At 35.0% G+C, this 16,994-nt stretch overlaps 1 protein-coding gene across 1 annotated transcript; it reads left to right on the top strand.

Annotated features, from left to right (window-relative positions):
- Positions 1–9,305: 9,305 nt before the first annotated feature.
- Positions 9,306–14,684, top strand: LOC123467032. Its single transcript, XM_045167096.1, has 2 exons — positions 9,306–9,477; positions 9,619–14,684. Exons 1-2 carry the CDS (start codon positions 9,306–9,308, stop codon positions 14,682–14,684), a joined length of 5,238 nt encoding a protein of 1,745 aa, XP_045023031.1.
- Positions 14,685–16,994: the final 2,310 nt, after the last annotated feature.

The raw sequence follows: 16,994 nt of genomic DNA, 5'->3' as shown, positions 1-16,994 counted from the left end.
TATACCACGAGTTTTTACTTCTATATGTATACTGCATCAAATATACTTGTATTCAATGTGAATACACTGTTATACCATGAGTTTTTACTTCTATATGTAAACAGCATCAAATATACTTGTATTCAATGTGAATACACTGTTATACCATGAGTTTTTACTTCTATATGTAAACTGCATGGAATATACTTGTATTCAATGTGAATACACTGTTATATCATGAATTTATACTTCTATATGTATACTGCATCAAATAAACTTGTATTCAATGTAAATACACTGTTATACCATGAGTTTTTACTTCTATATGTATACTGCATCAAATATACTTGTATTTAATGTGAATACACTGTCATACCATGAGTTTTTACTTTTATATATAAACAGCATCAAATATACTTGTATTCAATGTGAATACACTGTTATACCATGAGTTTTACTTCTATATGTAAACAGCATCAAATATACTTGTATTCAATGTGAATACACTGTTATACCATGAGTTTTTACTTCTATATGTAAACAGCATCAAATATACTTGTATTCAATGTGAATACACTGTTATACCATGAGTTTTTACTTCTATATGTAAACTGCATCAAATATACTTGTATTCAATATGAATACACTGTTATACCATGAGTTTTTACTTCTTTATGTAAACAGCATGGAATATACTTGTATTCAATTTGAATACACTGTTATACCATGAGATTTTACTTCTATATGTATACAGCATCAAATATACTTGTATTCAATGTAAATTCACTGTTATACCATGAGTTTTTACTTCTATATGTAAACAGCATCAAATATACTTGTATTCAATGTAAATACACTGTTATACCATGAGTTTTTACTTCTATATGTAAACAGCATCAAATATACTTGTATTCAATTTGAATACACTGTTATACCATGAGTTTTTACTTCTATATGTATACAGCATCAAATATACTTGTATTCAATGTGAATACACTGTTATACCATGAGTTTTTACTTCTTTATGTAAACAGCATGGAATATACTTGTATTCAATGTGAATACACTGTTATACCATGAGTTTTTACTTCTATATGTATACAGCATCAAATATACTTGTATTCAATGTAAATACACTGTTATACCATGAGTTTTTACTTCTATATGTAAACAGCATCAAATATACTTGTATTCAATGTAAATACACTGTTATACCATGAGTTTTTACTTCTTTATGTAAACAGCATGGAATATACTTGTATTCAATTTGAATACACTGTTATACCATGAGTTTTTACTTCTATATGTATACAGCATCAAATATACTTGTATTCAATGTGAATTCACTGTTATACCATGAGTTTTCCTTCTTTATGTATACTGCATCGAATATACTTGTATTCAATGTGAATACACTGTTATACCATGAGTTTTTACTTCTATATGTAAACAGCATCAAATATACTTGTATTCAATGTGAATACACTGTTATACCATGAGTTTTTACATCTATATGTAAACTGCATGGAATATACTTGTATTCAATGTGAATACACTGTTATACCATGAGTTTTTACTTCTATATGTAAACAGCATCAAATATACTTGTATTCAATGTGGATACACTGTTATACCATAAGTTTTTACTTCTATATGTATACTGCATCAAATATACTTGTATTTAATGTGAATACACTGTTATACCATGAGTTTTTACTTCTATATGTAAACAGCATCAAATATACTTGTATTCAATGTGAATACACTGTTATACCATGAGTTTTTACTTCTATATGTAAACAGCATCAAATATACTGGTATTCAATGTGAATACACTGTTATACCATGAGTTTTTACTTCTATATGTAAACAGCATCAAATATACTTGTATTCAATGTGAGTACACTGTTATACCATGAGTTTTTACTTCTATATGTAAACAGCATCAAATATACTTGTATTCAATGTAAATACACTGTTATACCATGAGTTTTTACTTCTATATGTAAACAGCATCAAATATACTTGTATTCAATGTGAATACACTTTTATACCATGAGTTTTTACTTCTATATGTAAACTGCATGGAAAATACTTGTATTCAATGTGAATACACTGTTATACCATGAGTTTTTACTTCTTTATGTAAACAGCATGGAATAAACTTGTATTCAATTTGAATACACTGTTATACCATGAGTTTTTACTTCTATATGTATACTGCATCAAATATACTTGTATTCAATGTGAATACACTGTTATACCATGAGTTTTTACTTCTATATGTAAACTGCATGGAATATACTTGTATTCAATGTGAATACACTGTTATACCATGAGTTTTTACTTCTTTATGTAAACAGCATGGAATATACTTGTATTCAATTTGAATACACTGTTATACCATGAGTTTTTACTTCTATATGTATACTGCATCAAATATACTTGTATTCAATGTGAATACACTGTTATACCACGAGTTTTTACTTCTATATGTAAACAGCATCAAATATACTTGTATTCAATGTGAATACACTGTTATACCATGAGTTTTTACTTCTATATGTAAACTGCATGGAATATACTTGTATTCAATGTGAATACACTGTTATATCATGAATTTATACTTCTATATGTATACTGCATCAAATATACTTGTATTCAATGTGAATACACTGTTATACCATGAGTTTTTACTTCTATATGTATACAGCATCAAATATACTTGTATTTAATGTGAATACACTGTCATATCATGAGTTTTTACTTCTATATATAAACAGCATCAAATATACTTGTATTCAATGTGAATACACTGTTATACCATGAGTTTTACTTCTATATGTAAACAGCATCAAATATACTCGTATTCAATGTGAATACACTGTTATACCATGAGTTTTTACTTCTATATGTAAACAGCATCAAATATACTTGTATTCAATGTGAGTACACTGTTATACCATGAGTTTTTACTTCTATATGTAAACAGCATCAAATATACTTGTATTCAATGTAAATACACTATTATACCATGAGTATTTACTTCTATATGTAAACAGCATCAAATATACTTGTATTCAATGTGAATACACTGTTATACCATGAGTTTTTACTTCTATATGTAAACTGCATCAAATATACTTGTATTCAATGTGAATACACTGTTATACCATGAGTTTTTACTTCTATATGTAAACTGCATGGAATATACTTGTATTCAATGTGAATACACTGTTATACCAGGAGTTTTTACTTCTTTATGTAAACAGCATGGAATATACTTGTATTCAATTTGAATACAATGTTATACCATGAGTTTTTACTTCTATATGTATACAGCATCAAATATACTTGTATTCAATGTAAATTCACTGTTATACCATGAGTTTTTACTTCTATATGTAAACAGCATCAAATATACTTGTATTCAATGTAAATACACTGTTATACCATGAGTTTTTACTTCTATATGTAAACAGCATCAAATATACTTGTATTCAATTTGAATACACTGTTATACCATGAGTTTTTACTTCTATATGTATACAGCATCAAATATACTTGTATGCAATGTGAATTCACTGTTATACCATGAGTTTTTACTTCTATATGTAAACAGCATCAAATATACTTGTATTCAATGTAAATACACTGTTATACCATGAGTTTTTACTTCTTTATGTAAACAGCATGGAATATACTTGTATTCAATTTGAATACACTGTTATACCATGAGTTTTTACTTCTATATGTTTACTGCATCAAATATACTTGTATTCAATGTGAATACACTGTTATACCATGATTTTTTACTTCTATATTTAAACTGCATGGAATATACTTGTATTCAATTTGAATACACTGTTATACCATGAGTTTTTACTTCTATATGTATACTGCATCAAATATACTTGTATTCAATGTGAATACACTGTTATACCATGAGTTTTTACTTCTATATGTAAACAGCATCAAATATACTTGTATTCAATGTGAATACACTGTTATACCATGAGTTTTTACTTCTATATGTAAACTGCATGGAATATACTTGTATTTAATGTGAATACACTGTTATACCATGAGTTTTTACTTCTATATGTAAACAGCATCAAATATACTTGTATTCAATGTGAATACACTGTTATACCATGAGTTTTTACTTCTATATGTAAACTGCATGGAATATACTTGTATTCAATGTGAATACACTGTTATACCATGAGTTTTTACTTCTTTATGTAAACAGCATGGAATATACTTGTATTCAATTTGAATAAACTGTTATACCATGAGTTTTTACTTCTATATGTAAACAGCATCAAATATACTTGTATTCAATGTGAATAAACTGTTATACCATGAGTTTTTACTTCTATATGTAAACAGCATCAAATATACTTGTATTCAATGTGAATACACTGTTATACCATGAGTTTTTACTTCTATATGTAAACAGCATCAAATATACTTGTATTCAATGTGAATACACTGTTATACCATGAGTTTTTACTTCTTTATGTAAACAGCATGGAATATACTTGTATTCAATTTGAATACACTGTTATACCATGAGTTTTTACTTCTATATGTATACAGAATCAAATATACTTGTATTCAATGTGAATTCACTGTTATACCATGAGTTTTCACTTCTTTATGTATACTGCATCGAATATACTTGTATTCAATGTGAATACACTGTTATACCATGAGTTTTTACTTCTATATGTAAACAGCATCAAATATACTTGTATTCAATGTGAATACACTGTTATACCATGAGTTTTTACTTCTATATGTAAACTGCATTGAATATACTTGTATTCAATGTGAATACACTGTTATACCATGAGTTTTTACTTCTATATGTAAACAGCATCAAATATACTTGTATTCAATGTGGATACACTGTTATACCATGAGTTTTTACTTCTATATGTATACAGCATCAAATATACTTGTATTTAATGTGAATACACTGTTATACCATGAGTTTTTACTTCTATATGTAAACAGCATCAAATATACTTGTATTCAATGTGAATACACTGTTATACCATGAGTTTTTACTTCTATATGTAAACAGCATCAAATATACTTGTATTCAATGTGAATACACTGTTATACCATGAGTTTTTACTTCTATATGTAAACAGCATCAAATATACTTGTATTCAATGTGAGTACACTGTTATACCATGAGTTTTTACTTCTATATGTAAACAGCATCAAATATACTTGTATTCAATGTGAATACACTGTTATACCATGAGTTTTTACTTCTATATGTAAACAGCATCAAATATACTTGTATTCAATGTGAATACACTGTTATACCATGAGTTTTTACTTCTATATGTAAACAGCATCAAATATACTTGTATTCAATGTAAATACACTGTTATACCATGAGTTTTTACTTCTATATGTAAACAGCATCAAATATACTTGTATTCAATGTGAATACACTGTTATACCATGAGTTTTTACTTCTATATGTAAACAGCATGAAATATACTTGTATTCAATGTGAATACACTGTTATACCATGAGTTTTTACTTCTTTATGTAAACAGCATGGAATATACTTGTATTCAATGTGAATACACTGTTATACCATGAGTTTTTACTTCTATATGTATACTGCATCAAATATACTTGTATTCAATGTGAATACACTGTTATACCATGAGTTTTTACTTCTATATGTAAACTGCATGGAATATACTTGTATTCAATGTGAATACACTGTTATACCATGAGTTTTACTTCTTTATGTAAACAGCATGGAATATACTTGTATTCAATGTGAATACACTGTTATACCATGAGTTTTTACTTCTATATGTATACTGCATCAAATAAACTTGTATTCAATGTGAATACACTGTTATACCATGAGTTTTTACTTCTATATGTATACTGCATCAAATATACATGTATTTAATGTGAATACACTGTCATATCATGAGTTTTTACTTCTATATATAAACAGCATCAAATATACTTATATTCAATATGAGTACACTGTTATACCATGAGTTTTTACTTCTATATGTAAACAGCATCAAATATACTTGTATTCAATGTGAATACACTTTTATACCATGAGTTTTTACTTCTATATGTAAACAGCATCAAATATACTTGTATTCAATGTGAATACACTGTTATACCATGAGTTTTTACTTCTATATGTAAACTGCATGGAATATACTTGTATTCAATGTGAATACACTGTTATACCATGAGTTTTTACTTCTTTATGTAAACAGCATGGAATATACTTGTATTCAATTTGAATACAATGTTATACCATGAGTTTTTACTTCTATATGTATACAGCATCAAATATACTTGTATTCAATGTGAATACACTGTTATACCATGATTTTTTACTTCTATATTTAAACTGCATGGAAGATACTTGTATTCTATGTGAATACACTGTTATACCATGAGTTTTTACTTCTTTATGTAAACAGCATGGAATATACTTGTATTCAATTTGAATACACTGTTATACCATGAGTTTTTACTTCTATATGTATACTGCATCAAATATACTTGTATTCAATGTGAATACACTGTTATACCATGAGTTTTTACTTCTATATGTAAACAGCATCAAATATACTTGTATTCAATGTGAATACACTGTTATACCATGAGTTTTTACTTCTATATGTAAACTGCATGGAATATACTTGTATTCAATGTGAATACACTGTTATATCATGAATTTATACTTCTATATGTATACTGCATCAAATAAACTTGTATTCAATGTGAATACACTGTTATACCATGAGTTTTTACTTCTATATGTATACTGCATCAAATATACTTGTATTTAATGTGAATACACTGTCATATCATGAGTTTTTACTTCTATATATAAACAGCATCAAATATACTTGTATTCAATGTGAATACACTGTTATACCATGAGTTTTACTTCTATATGTAAACAGCATCAAATATACTCGTATTCAATGTGAATACACTGTTATACCACGAGTTTTTACTTCTATATGTAAACAGCATCAAATATACTTGTATTCAATGTGAGTACACTGTTATACCATGAGTTTTTACTTCTATATGTAAACAGCATCAAATATACTTGTATTCAATGTAAATACACTATTATACCATGAGTATTTACTTCTATATGTAAACAGCATCAAATATACTTGTATTCAATGTGAATACACTGTTATACCATGAGTTTTTACTTCTATATGTAAACTGCATCAAATATACTTGTATTCAATGTGAATACACTGTTATACCATGAGTTTTTACTTCTATATGTAAACTGCATGGAATATACTTGTATTCAATGTGAATACACTGTTATACCATGAGTTTTTACTTCTTTATGTAAACAGCATGGAATATACTTGTATTCAATTTGAATACAATGTTATACCATGAGTTTTTACTTCTATATGTATACAGCATCAAATATACTTGTATTCAATGTAAATTCACTGTTATACCATGAGTTTTTACTTCTATATGTAAACAGCATCAAATATACTTGTATTCAATTTGAATACACTGTTATACCATGAGTTTTTACTTCTATATGTATACAGCATCAAATATACTTGTATTCAATGTGAATTCACTGTTATACCATGAGTTTTTACTTCTATATGTAAACAGCATCAAATATACTTGTATTCAATGTGAATACACTGTTATACCATGAGTTTTTACTTCTATATGTAAACTGCATGGAATATACTTGTATTTAATGTGAATACACTGTTATACCATGAGTTTTTACCTCTATATGTAAACAGCATCAAATATACTTGTATTCAATGTGAATACACTGTTATACCATGAGTTTTTACTTCTATATGTAAACTGCATAGAATATACTTGTATTCAATGTGAATACACTGTTATACCATGAGTTTTTACTTCTTTATGTAAACAGCATGGAATATACTTGTATTCAATTTGAATAAACTGTTATACCATGAGTTTTTACTTCTATATGTATACTGCATCAAATATACTTGTATTCAATGTGAATACACTGTTATACCATGAGTTTTTACTTCTATATGTAAACAGCATCAAATATACTTGTATTCAATGTGAATACACCGTTATACCATGAGTTTTTACTTCTATATGTAAACAGCGTCAAATATACTTTTATTCAATGTGAGTACACTGTTATACCATGAGTTTTTACTTCTATATGTAAACAGCATCAAAGATACTTGTATTCAATGTAAATACACTGTTATACCATGAGTTTTTATTTCTATATGTAAACAGCATCAAATATACTTGTATTCAATGTGAATACACTGTTATACCATGAGTTTTTACTTCTATATGTAAACAGCATCAAATATACTTGTATTCAATGTGAATACACTGTTATACCATGAGTTTTTACTTCTATATGTAAACTGCATGGAATATACTTGTATTCAATGTGAATACACTGTTATACCATGAGTTTTTACTTCTTTATGTAAACAGCATGGAATATACTTGTGTCGAAAATTCTCCAACTTAAACTTCATTTCTCTTAAAAATATGTTTTCCCCCTTTCGTTTTGGCTTTTTTCACCCCCTTTGCTAATCACCCCCGAGCTATCGCGATTTCACCCTTCTTTTGTTTTTATGTTCTGAGACTGACGAGTCTTCCTGTCTAGACTCGTCAGTCTGAATCTTGATGGCTATCAAGAATGTTCCACTAAGTGTCCGCTCAGGCTCAATCTTAATAAAATAACACAACGTAGGACTCCATCACGGTGTACGTATTTCTTTATTTACGTGTGCCTCTCAATTTCTCCCCCTCAAAGTTAGTCGGGCAATTCTAGCTCCTTTTTTTTCCGACATTGGTGCCGTAACCAGGATTTGTCGGCCTAGCGTGGTCGGCAATATCTTCGTCCCTCGGGTTCATCTCTTGTTCCTTGTGCGATTAACACTTACTTTGACTTTAAAACTAACTTCCCTGAAATTTTAAACATCGGATGTTTGAATTTTCACCCTGATTTATCGAGATTCGTGACACGTGTCGCTTGTGACGAATCTCGTGGCTGTGCTCAGCCTCGTGTTCTCGATCTTTCGTCAGCCACCACGTGCTGACCTCGTGGATAGACTTGGCCAATCTCTACTCTCATTCGACTGGCTTTTCTCTCATCTTTCACAGCAGTGAAATCAACGACCTCGAGGCCACGCTTGGCCCAACTCTTCCTCTGGTTACCAAGCTTGGTTTCCTTCGCTAGCAACTGACAAGCTAGATATCATCATCTTTTACGCTCACCATTTCCTTCGAAAAAAATGGCGAGCGTGGCTACTCTCACGTCCAAGCGAGGTGGCAATCGCGGTGCGGTCACTCGACTCATCACCAAACTTTCCGACATCATCACCGATGCTACCATGGACAGAGACCGAAAAATCTACGAACTCAACAAGAAGTTGGAAGATCTTCACGACAAAATAAAGGTAGTTGAGGCGCTTGATACCGAAATCGTTGACCTGTTGGCCGCGGCTGATGTGGAAGCTGAAATGTCCAGTGCTGGTACTACCAATGCTGTAGCGTACGACGCTCGTGACGCAGCAGAATTCACTCTCAAGACTCTGATGGATGAAAAAGCCGCAGAAGTAGCAGCAGCTGCTGCTGCCTCTGCGGCTGCAGCAGCAGCTGCCAATCCAAATCCTCCAGCACCTACAATCACTCCAACCATCAACGTGACCACTGCCACCGATTCAAGTCATCTCCCCAAGTTTAATCTCCCTGAATTTGGTGGAAATATTCTACTCTGGAATGCGTTCTGGGACGTATTCGAAGTGGAAGTTCATCTCAAAAAGAGCTACTCCAATGCTACTAAGTTCAACTTTCTTAACTCTCGTCTATCCGGCGACGCAAAGGCGCTTCTTCTCGGCCTCGTGCCAACCAACGACAACTACACTGTCGCCATCGATCTACTCAAAAAGCGTTTTGGCCAGCCGGCGAAGATCATCATGGCTCACATGCGAGCGCTAGTGGCCTTACCGAAGCCCGGAACTGACCGAGCTTCGTTAAGGAAGTTCGTGGATTCTCTGGAGTCGCACATCCGTGGACTCGAAGCTCTGAACAAGACGCCAGATTCATATGGCGATCTGCTCGTCTGCATCCTTCTCGACAAACTCTCAGCTGATCTGCGTCGTAACCTGGCACGACAAAGTGACGCCGCTGAGTGGGACCTCGATATCCTTCGAAAGAGCCTGCTCAAAGAAATCGAAATTCTCGAAGACAGTGAAAGTTCAATCTCCCACTCATCGGCATTAAAACCTCCCAAAAAGACAAACGTCATGCTCTTGGGAGCAAAGCCATCTACAAAAGAGTTTCCCCATCGCAAGCTCTTTTGTCCCTTTTGCACCGGAGATCATTGGCCCACCGACTGCGATACAGCAAAAACTGTGGAAGAGCGATACGACATCGCAAAGGTAAAAAAGCTCTGTTTTAACTGTTTAAGAAGGATGCATCAGGCATCATCCGATTGCCCATCCAAGTATCGCTGTCGTGTATGCAATCGAGCTCATCATACCAGTCTGCACAAAGCCGATCCTTCTAGAGTTACTGGCGCTACTATTCTTTCTTGGTCTCCCCCAACGTCAGTGGTGTTATCGGCCACAGACGTTGTAGAACAAAGCTCTTTTGTATTTTTGGAAACGGCAATTGCCAAAGTTCAGTCACAATTTGTCAAATTGGATGGCAACATTTTAGTCGACAAAGGTGCTCAACGCACATTCATCACGTCAAAGCTGGCTAAATTGTTGAATCTACCACCTCTCAGACGTGAGAGCCTCGTTCTTTTCGGTTTCACTTCGTGCCGTGGAGTTGCCGAACACTACGACGTCGTACAATTCTCTATTATCGATCGTCATGGATCTCCCATCGTTGTGCAAGCGATCGTCATTCCTCACATCGTGGACCCTCTCTCCGATCCACATCGAGCCGAGTTGTTGTCTCTTCCCCATCTGAAAAAGCTCAAGTTGGCACACCCAGTGTCGACAAAATCAACTTTCGAGGTGGATATTCTCGTAGGTGCAGACACCTACTGGAATATCGTTGGTGATCAGGTCATCCGTGGATCTGGCCCAACGGCCGTTGACTCAAAAATCGGCTATCTCATCTCTGGACGTCTACAATATTCAGGTGAACAAGTCGATCAGAAAACTGTTGGTCTGCATATCTCGGTGGAAGAAGCACTCGACGTCACTAAATTCTGGAATCTTGAGACCCTGGGAATCCAGCCGGATCTGGAGTCAACAAAGACAACTGAGTTTTATCAAAAGAATTCAGTCGAGTTTCGTGATGGAAAATACGTCGCGAAGCTTCCTTGGAGTGAAAATCATCCGCCCCTCTCGTCCAATCTACAAGTTTGCCAAAAGCGAACGAGAGGGACCGTCAACCGACTAGCATCAAAAAATCCAAATGGACTCAAGCTCTACAGCAAAATCATTCTAGAACAGCTGGACCGAGGCTTCATCGAGAAGGTTCCATCTAGTGAAATGAGCAAGCCATCTCACTACATACCTCACTTCGGAGTGTTTAAAGAGTCGGCTACTACACCCCTTCGTATTGTCTACGATTGTTCTTGCAAAACGTCAGCTGGAGTGAGTTTGAACGACTGTCTCGAAATTGGCCCTCCACTACAGAACGTCATGATGGCTATTCTTCTCCGTTTTCGCGCACACACAATCGGCTTGACAGCCGACATTGAAAAGGCGTTTCATCAAGTTGGTCTACACGAGCAGGATCGAGATTTCGTGCGGTTCCTTTGGCTAAAGGACCCATACGACTCAAAATCGGATTTCGAGTCGTACCGTTTCCGCGTGATTCCGTTTGGTGCCAGCAGCTCGCCCTTCATCCTCCTGTCAGTGATCAAAAAACATCTACAAGATAGTTCATCGCTACTAGCTGACGACATCAATCGCAACATTTATGTCGACAACCTCATCTCAGGCTGTGAAACTTCCGAAGATGCAGTGTCTTACTTTTCTGAAGCCAACAATGTGTTAAAAAGTGCCGGTCTCAATCTTCAATCGTGGGGGTCAAACGATGACCAACTCACAGTGAGAGCAAAAAGTGAAGGAGTCGGCGACAAATCTCAAGTCACTAAAGTCCTTGGCCTCGACTGGGAACGTGAGGAAGATCGTCTTCACGTTCCCTGTGTTAAGCTCTCTCATCTTTCACATCCACAAACTTCGAAACGGGAAGTGTTGCGTGGCATCTCAGCTACCTACGACCCTCTTGGCTTCATTACTCCCCTCACCATTCCAGCAAGAATGCTCATCCAGGAAATTTGGAAACTCAAGCTGGATTGGGACGATCCCATTCCATTTGAGCTGATAGAAAGATGGAAAGGAATCGCAACTTCCATCGAAGACTCAAAAACTTCTTTCAATCGCTCTTACTTCAAGACTGGAGAAATCAAAGAGCTCCATGTTTTTGTTGATGCAAGCCAACTGGCCTACGGGGCCGTCGCATATTTTTGCAATGACGACTCCTCTTCGTTCGTGTTCTCCAAGTCTCGCGTCGCCCCGCTGAAAACGGAGAAAAAGTTACTAACCATTCCGCAGACCGAGTTGATGGCAGCTGTCATCGGAACCCGTGTCGCGTCATCCATTCTCAGTGCTCTCCTTCCCCTAGGCCTCAAGCCAAACTGTTATCTGTGGTCAGACAGTCAGATTGTGCTCTACTGGATCCAAAAAATGGGAAAAATCAAGTGTCAATTCGTCCACAACCGAGTCGAGACCATCCGCAGTTTCACTCGAGATACTAATGCTTCATGGAACTACTGTCCCACCACTTGCAATCCGGCGGATCTTCTATCTCGTGGTTCTACTCTCCGTCAGTTCCTCTCTTCCGACATCTGGCTAACCGGACCTTCGTGGCTTCCAAAGAGAAGTGAGTGGCCGTCGTGGGAGGGAAACTGCGAACCAGCGGCAGTGTTTCACCTGTCAGTCATCACTAGTGCATCAGCATCCAATACACCACCCTCCCACGACGGAGGAATCGGGAAGATTCTCGACATATCGAGATACAAGTTCTCTTATCTCATAAGAGTTACCGCGATTGTCCGACGATTCGTTGGAAATATCACGCTAAAAGACAAGTCTCGAGCAAGCTGGAAGTTAGGCTACATCACTGTTTCCGAACTGCAAGAAGCAGAAAAGGTTTGGCTTCTTGCAGTTCAAAAATCGTACTTTACTGAAGAAATCAACTACTGCGTGAAACCAACCGTAAAGCGTCCAGCTCTCGTTTCTCAACTGGATCTTTTTATCGGTCAAGATGGCCTGTTGCGCTGCAACGGCCGTCTCTCCAATTCTCAACTAAAGAAAGACGCAAAGCACCCTATCCTGCTACCAAAGAATTCTACTTTCTCCACTCTCGTCATAGCCGCTCATCACGCTCTGATGATGCACGGAGGAGTAAAATTAACGGTGGCATCAATTCGCCAGCGCTATTGGATCCCGCAAATCGTCCAAAGTGTCAAAAAGCGTTTAAAAAAGTGCGTCAACTGCAGCCGTGTAAGAGGACCCCCTTACACGGCTCCAAACCATGCCCCACTTCCAGTGTCGCGTTCATCATATTCTTTTCCATTCACTGTGACCGGCATCGATTTCACGGGAGCGTTCACCATACGAGGTCCCAAAGAAGCTCCAAAAGTAGACCGGACGGTCTACATTCTACTGTTCACCTGTGCGTCTACTCGCGCTATTCATCTGGAAGTAGTCGAGGATATGACCACACTTTCCTTTCTAGACGCCTTCCGCTGCTTTGTCTCTCACCATTCTCGCCCAGCTGTCATCATGTCAGACAACGCAAAAACTTTTGAGAAAGGTGCTAAGCTTTTTCAGAAGATTTTCCGCGATCCAATTGCTATACGACAGCTCTCGGACCAACAAATCGAGTGGCGATTCATTCCCAAAAGGGCACCGTGGTACGGTGGCTTTTGGGAAAGGCTGATTGGCCTTGCAAAAAGTGCTCTTTCAAAAATTCTCGGTCGTACCAAACCTACACTCAGTGCATTTCGAGCCCTCGTCGCCGACGCTGAAGTAGTGCTGAACGATCGCCCTCTTGAAAATCCGTCGAGCAGCATCGGCGACGAAGAGTCACTTTCTCCAGCTCATCTGATGTATGGCCGACGGCTCAACACACTACCCTACAGCGAAGAAACAAACGAAGAAAAGTTTGATGCATCATACGGCGAAAAACCGGACGAGCTGAAGAAAGCCATCGCCCGCCATCAGACTCTGCTTCAACATTTCGAAAAACGTTTTCTGGCTTCCTATCTCCCTGCTCTTCGCGAGTACCATCAAGCAACGAAAAAGAATAATCCAACAGTCATCAAAGAAAGAGATGTTGTTCTCGTTCACGACGACAAACCACGAAAAGATTGGAAAATGGCTGTCGTCGAGAAGCTCATTCGCAGTCAAGATGGACAGATTCGAGCTGCCGACATCCGCACGGCAAACGGAAAAACTAATCGTCCCATCTCCAAGCTCTACCCACTACAAGTTGCTGAACCGTCGGACGATCCGGCCGCATCGTCCGACGGCCCACTTTCGGATCCAGCTCCGTCGTCGCCTTCTAGACCAACCCGAAAATGTGCCGCCCAAACCAACGCAGCGATCAAGAAAATCTTCGAACAAGAAGACGCTGAGTAGCTGCCTGGCCGCGGGAGAATGTCGAAAATTCTCCAACTTAAACTTCATTTCTCTTAAAAATATGTTTTCCCCCTTTCGTTTTGGCTTTTTTCACCCCCTTTGCTAATCACCCCCGAGCTATCGCGATTTCACCCTTCTTTTGTTTTTATGTTCTGAGACTGACGAGTCTTCCTGTCTAGACTCGTCAGTCTGAATCTTGATGGCTATCAAGAATGTTCCACTAAGTGTCCGCTCAGGCTCAATCTTAATAAAATAACACAACGTAGGACTCCATCACGGTGTACGTATTTCTTTATTTACGTGTGCCTCTCAATTTCTCCCCCTCAAAGTTAGTCGGGCAATTCTAGCTCCTTTTTTTTCCGACAACTTGTATTCAATGTGAATACACTGTTATACCATGAGTTTTTACTTCTATATGTAAACAGCATCAAATATACTTGTATTCGATGTGAATACACTATTATACCATGATTTTTTACTTCTATATGTATACTGCATCAAATATACTTGTATTCAATGTGAATACACTGTTATACCATGAGTTTTTACTTCTATATGTAAACAGCATCAAATATACTTGTATTCAATGTGAATACACTGTTATACCATGAGTTTTTACTTCTATATGTAAACCGCATGGAATATACTTGTATTCAATGTGAATACACTGTTATATCATGAGGTTTTACTTCTATATGTATACTGCATCAAATATACTTGTATTCAATGTGAATACACTGTTATACCATGAGTTTTTACTTCTATATGTAAACAGCATCAAATATACTTGTATTCAATGTGAATACACTGTTATACCATGAGTTTTTACTTCTATATGTAAACAGCATCAAATATACTTGTATTCAATGTGAATACACTGTTATACCATGAGTTTTTACTTCTATATGTAAACAGCATCAAATATACTTGTATTCAATGTGAATACACTGTTATACCATGAGTTTTTACTTCTATATGTAAACTGCATGGAATATACTTGTATTCAATGTGAATACACTGTTATACCATGAGTTTTTACTTCTATATGTAAACAGCATGGAATATACTTGTATTCAATGTGAATACACTGTTATACCATGAGTTTTTACTTCTATATGTAAACAGCATCAAATATACTTGTATTCAATGTGAATACACTGTTATACCATGAGTTTTTACTTCTATATATAAACAGCATCAAATATACTTGTATTCAATGTAAATACACTGTTATACCACGAGTTTTTACTTCTATATGTAAACAGCATCAAATATACTTGTATTCAATGTGAATACACTGTTATACCATGAGTTTTTACTTCTATATGTAAACAGCATCAAATATACTTGTATTCAATGTGAATACACTGTTATACCATGAGTTTTTACTTCTATATGTAAACAGCATCAAATATACTTGTATTCAATGTGAATACACTGTTATACCATGAGTTTTTACTTCTATATGTAAACAGCATCAAATATACTTGTATTCAATGTGAATACACTGTTATACCATGAGTTTTTACTTCTATATGTAAACAGCATGGAATATACTTGTATTCAATGTGAATACACTGTTATACCATGAGTTTTTACTTCTATATGTAAACTGCATGGAATATACTTCTATTCAATGTGAATACACTGTTATACCATGAGTTTTTACTTCTATATGTAAAATGCATCAAATATACTTGTATTCAATGTGAATACACTGTTATACCATGAGTTTTTACTTCTATATGTAAACAGCATCAAATATACTTGTATTCAATGTGAATACACTGTTATACCATGAGTTTTTACTTCTATATGTATACTGCATGGAATATACTTGTATTCAATGTGAATACACTGTTATACCATGAGTTTTTACTTCTATATGTAAACAGCATCAAATATACTTGTATTCAATGTGAATACACTGTTATACCATGAGTTTTTACTTCTATATGTAAACTGCATGGAATGTACTTGTATTCAATGTGAATACACTGTTATACCATGAGTTTTTACTTCTATATGTAAACAGCATCAAATATACTTGTATTCAATGTGAATACACTGTTATACCATGAGTTTTTACTTCTATATGTAAACAGCATCAAATATACTTGTATTCAATGTGAATACACTGTTATATCATGAGTTTTTACTTCTATATGTAAACAGCATCAAATATACTTGTATTCAATGTGAATACACTGTTATATCATGAGTTTTTACTTCTATATGTAAACAGCATCAAATATACTTGTATTCAATGTAAATACACTGTTATACCATGAGTTTTTACTTCTATATGTA

Source organism: Daphnia magna, unplaced genomic scaffold (genome assembly GCF_020631705.1).
Source record: "Daphnia magna isolate NIES unplaced genomic scaffold, ASM2063170v1.1 Dm_contigs137, whole genome shotgun sequence".
Classification (NCBI taxonomy): domain Eukaryota; kingdom Metazoa; phylum Arthropoda; class Branchiopoda; order Diplostraca; family Daphniidae; genus Daphnia; species Daphnia magna.
This window is presented reverse-complemented; position numbering and strand designations above follow the sequence as displayed.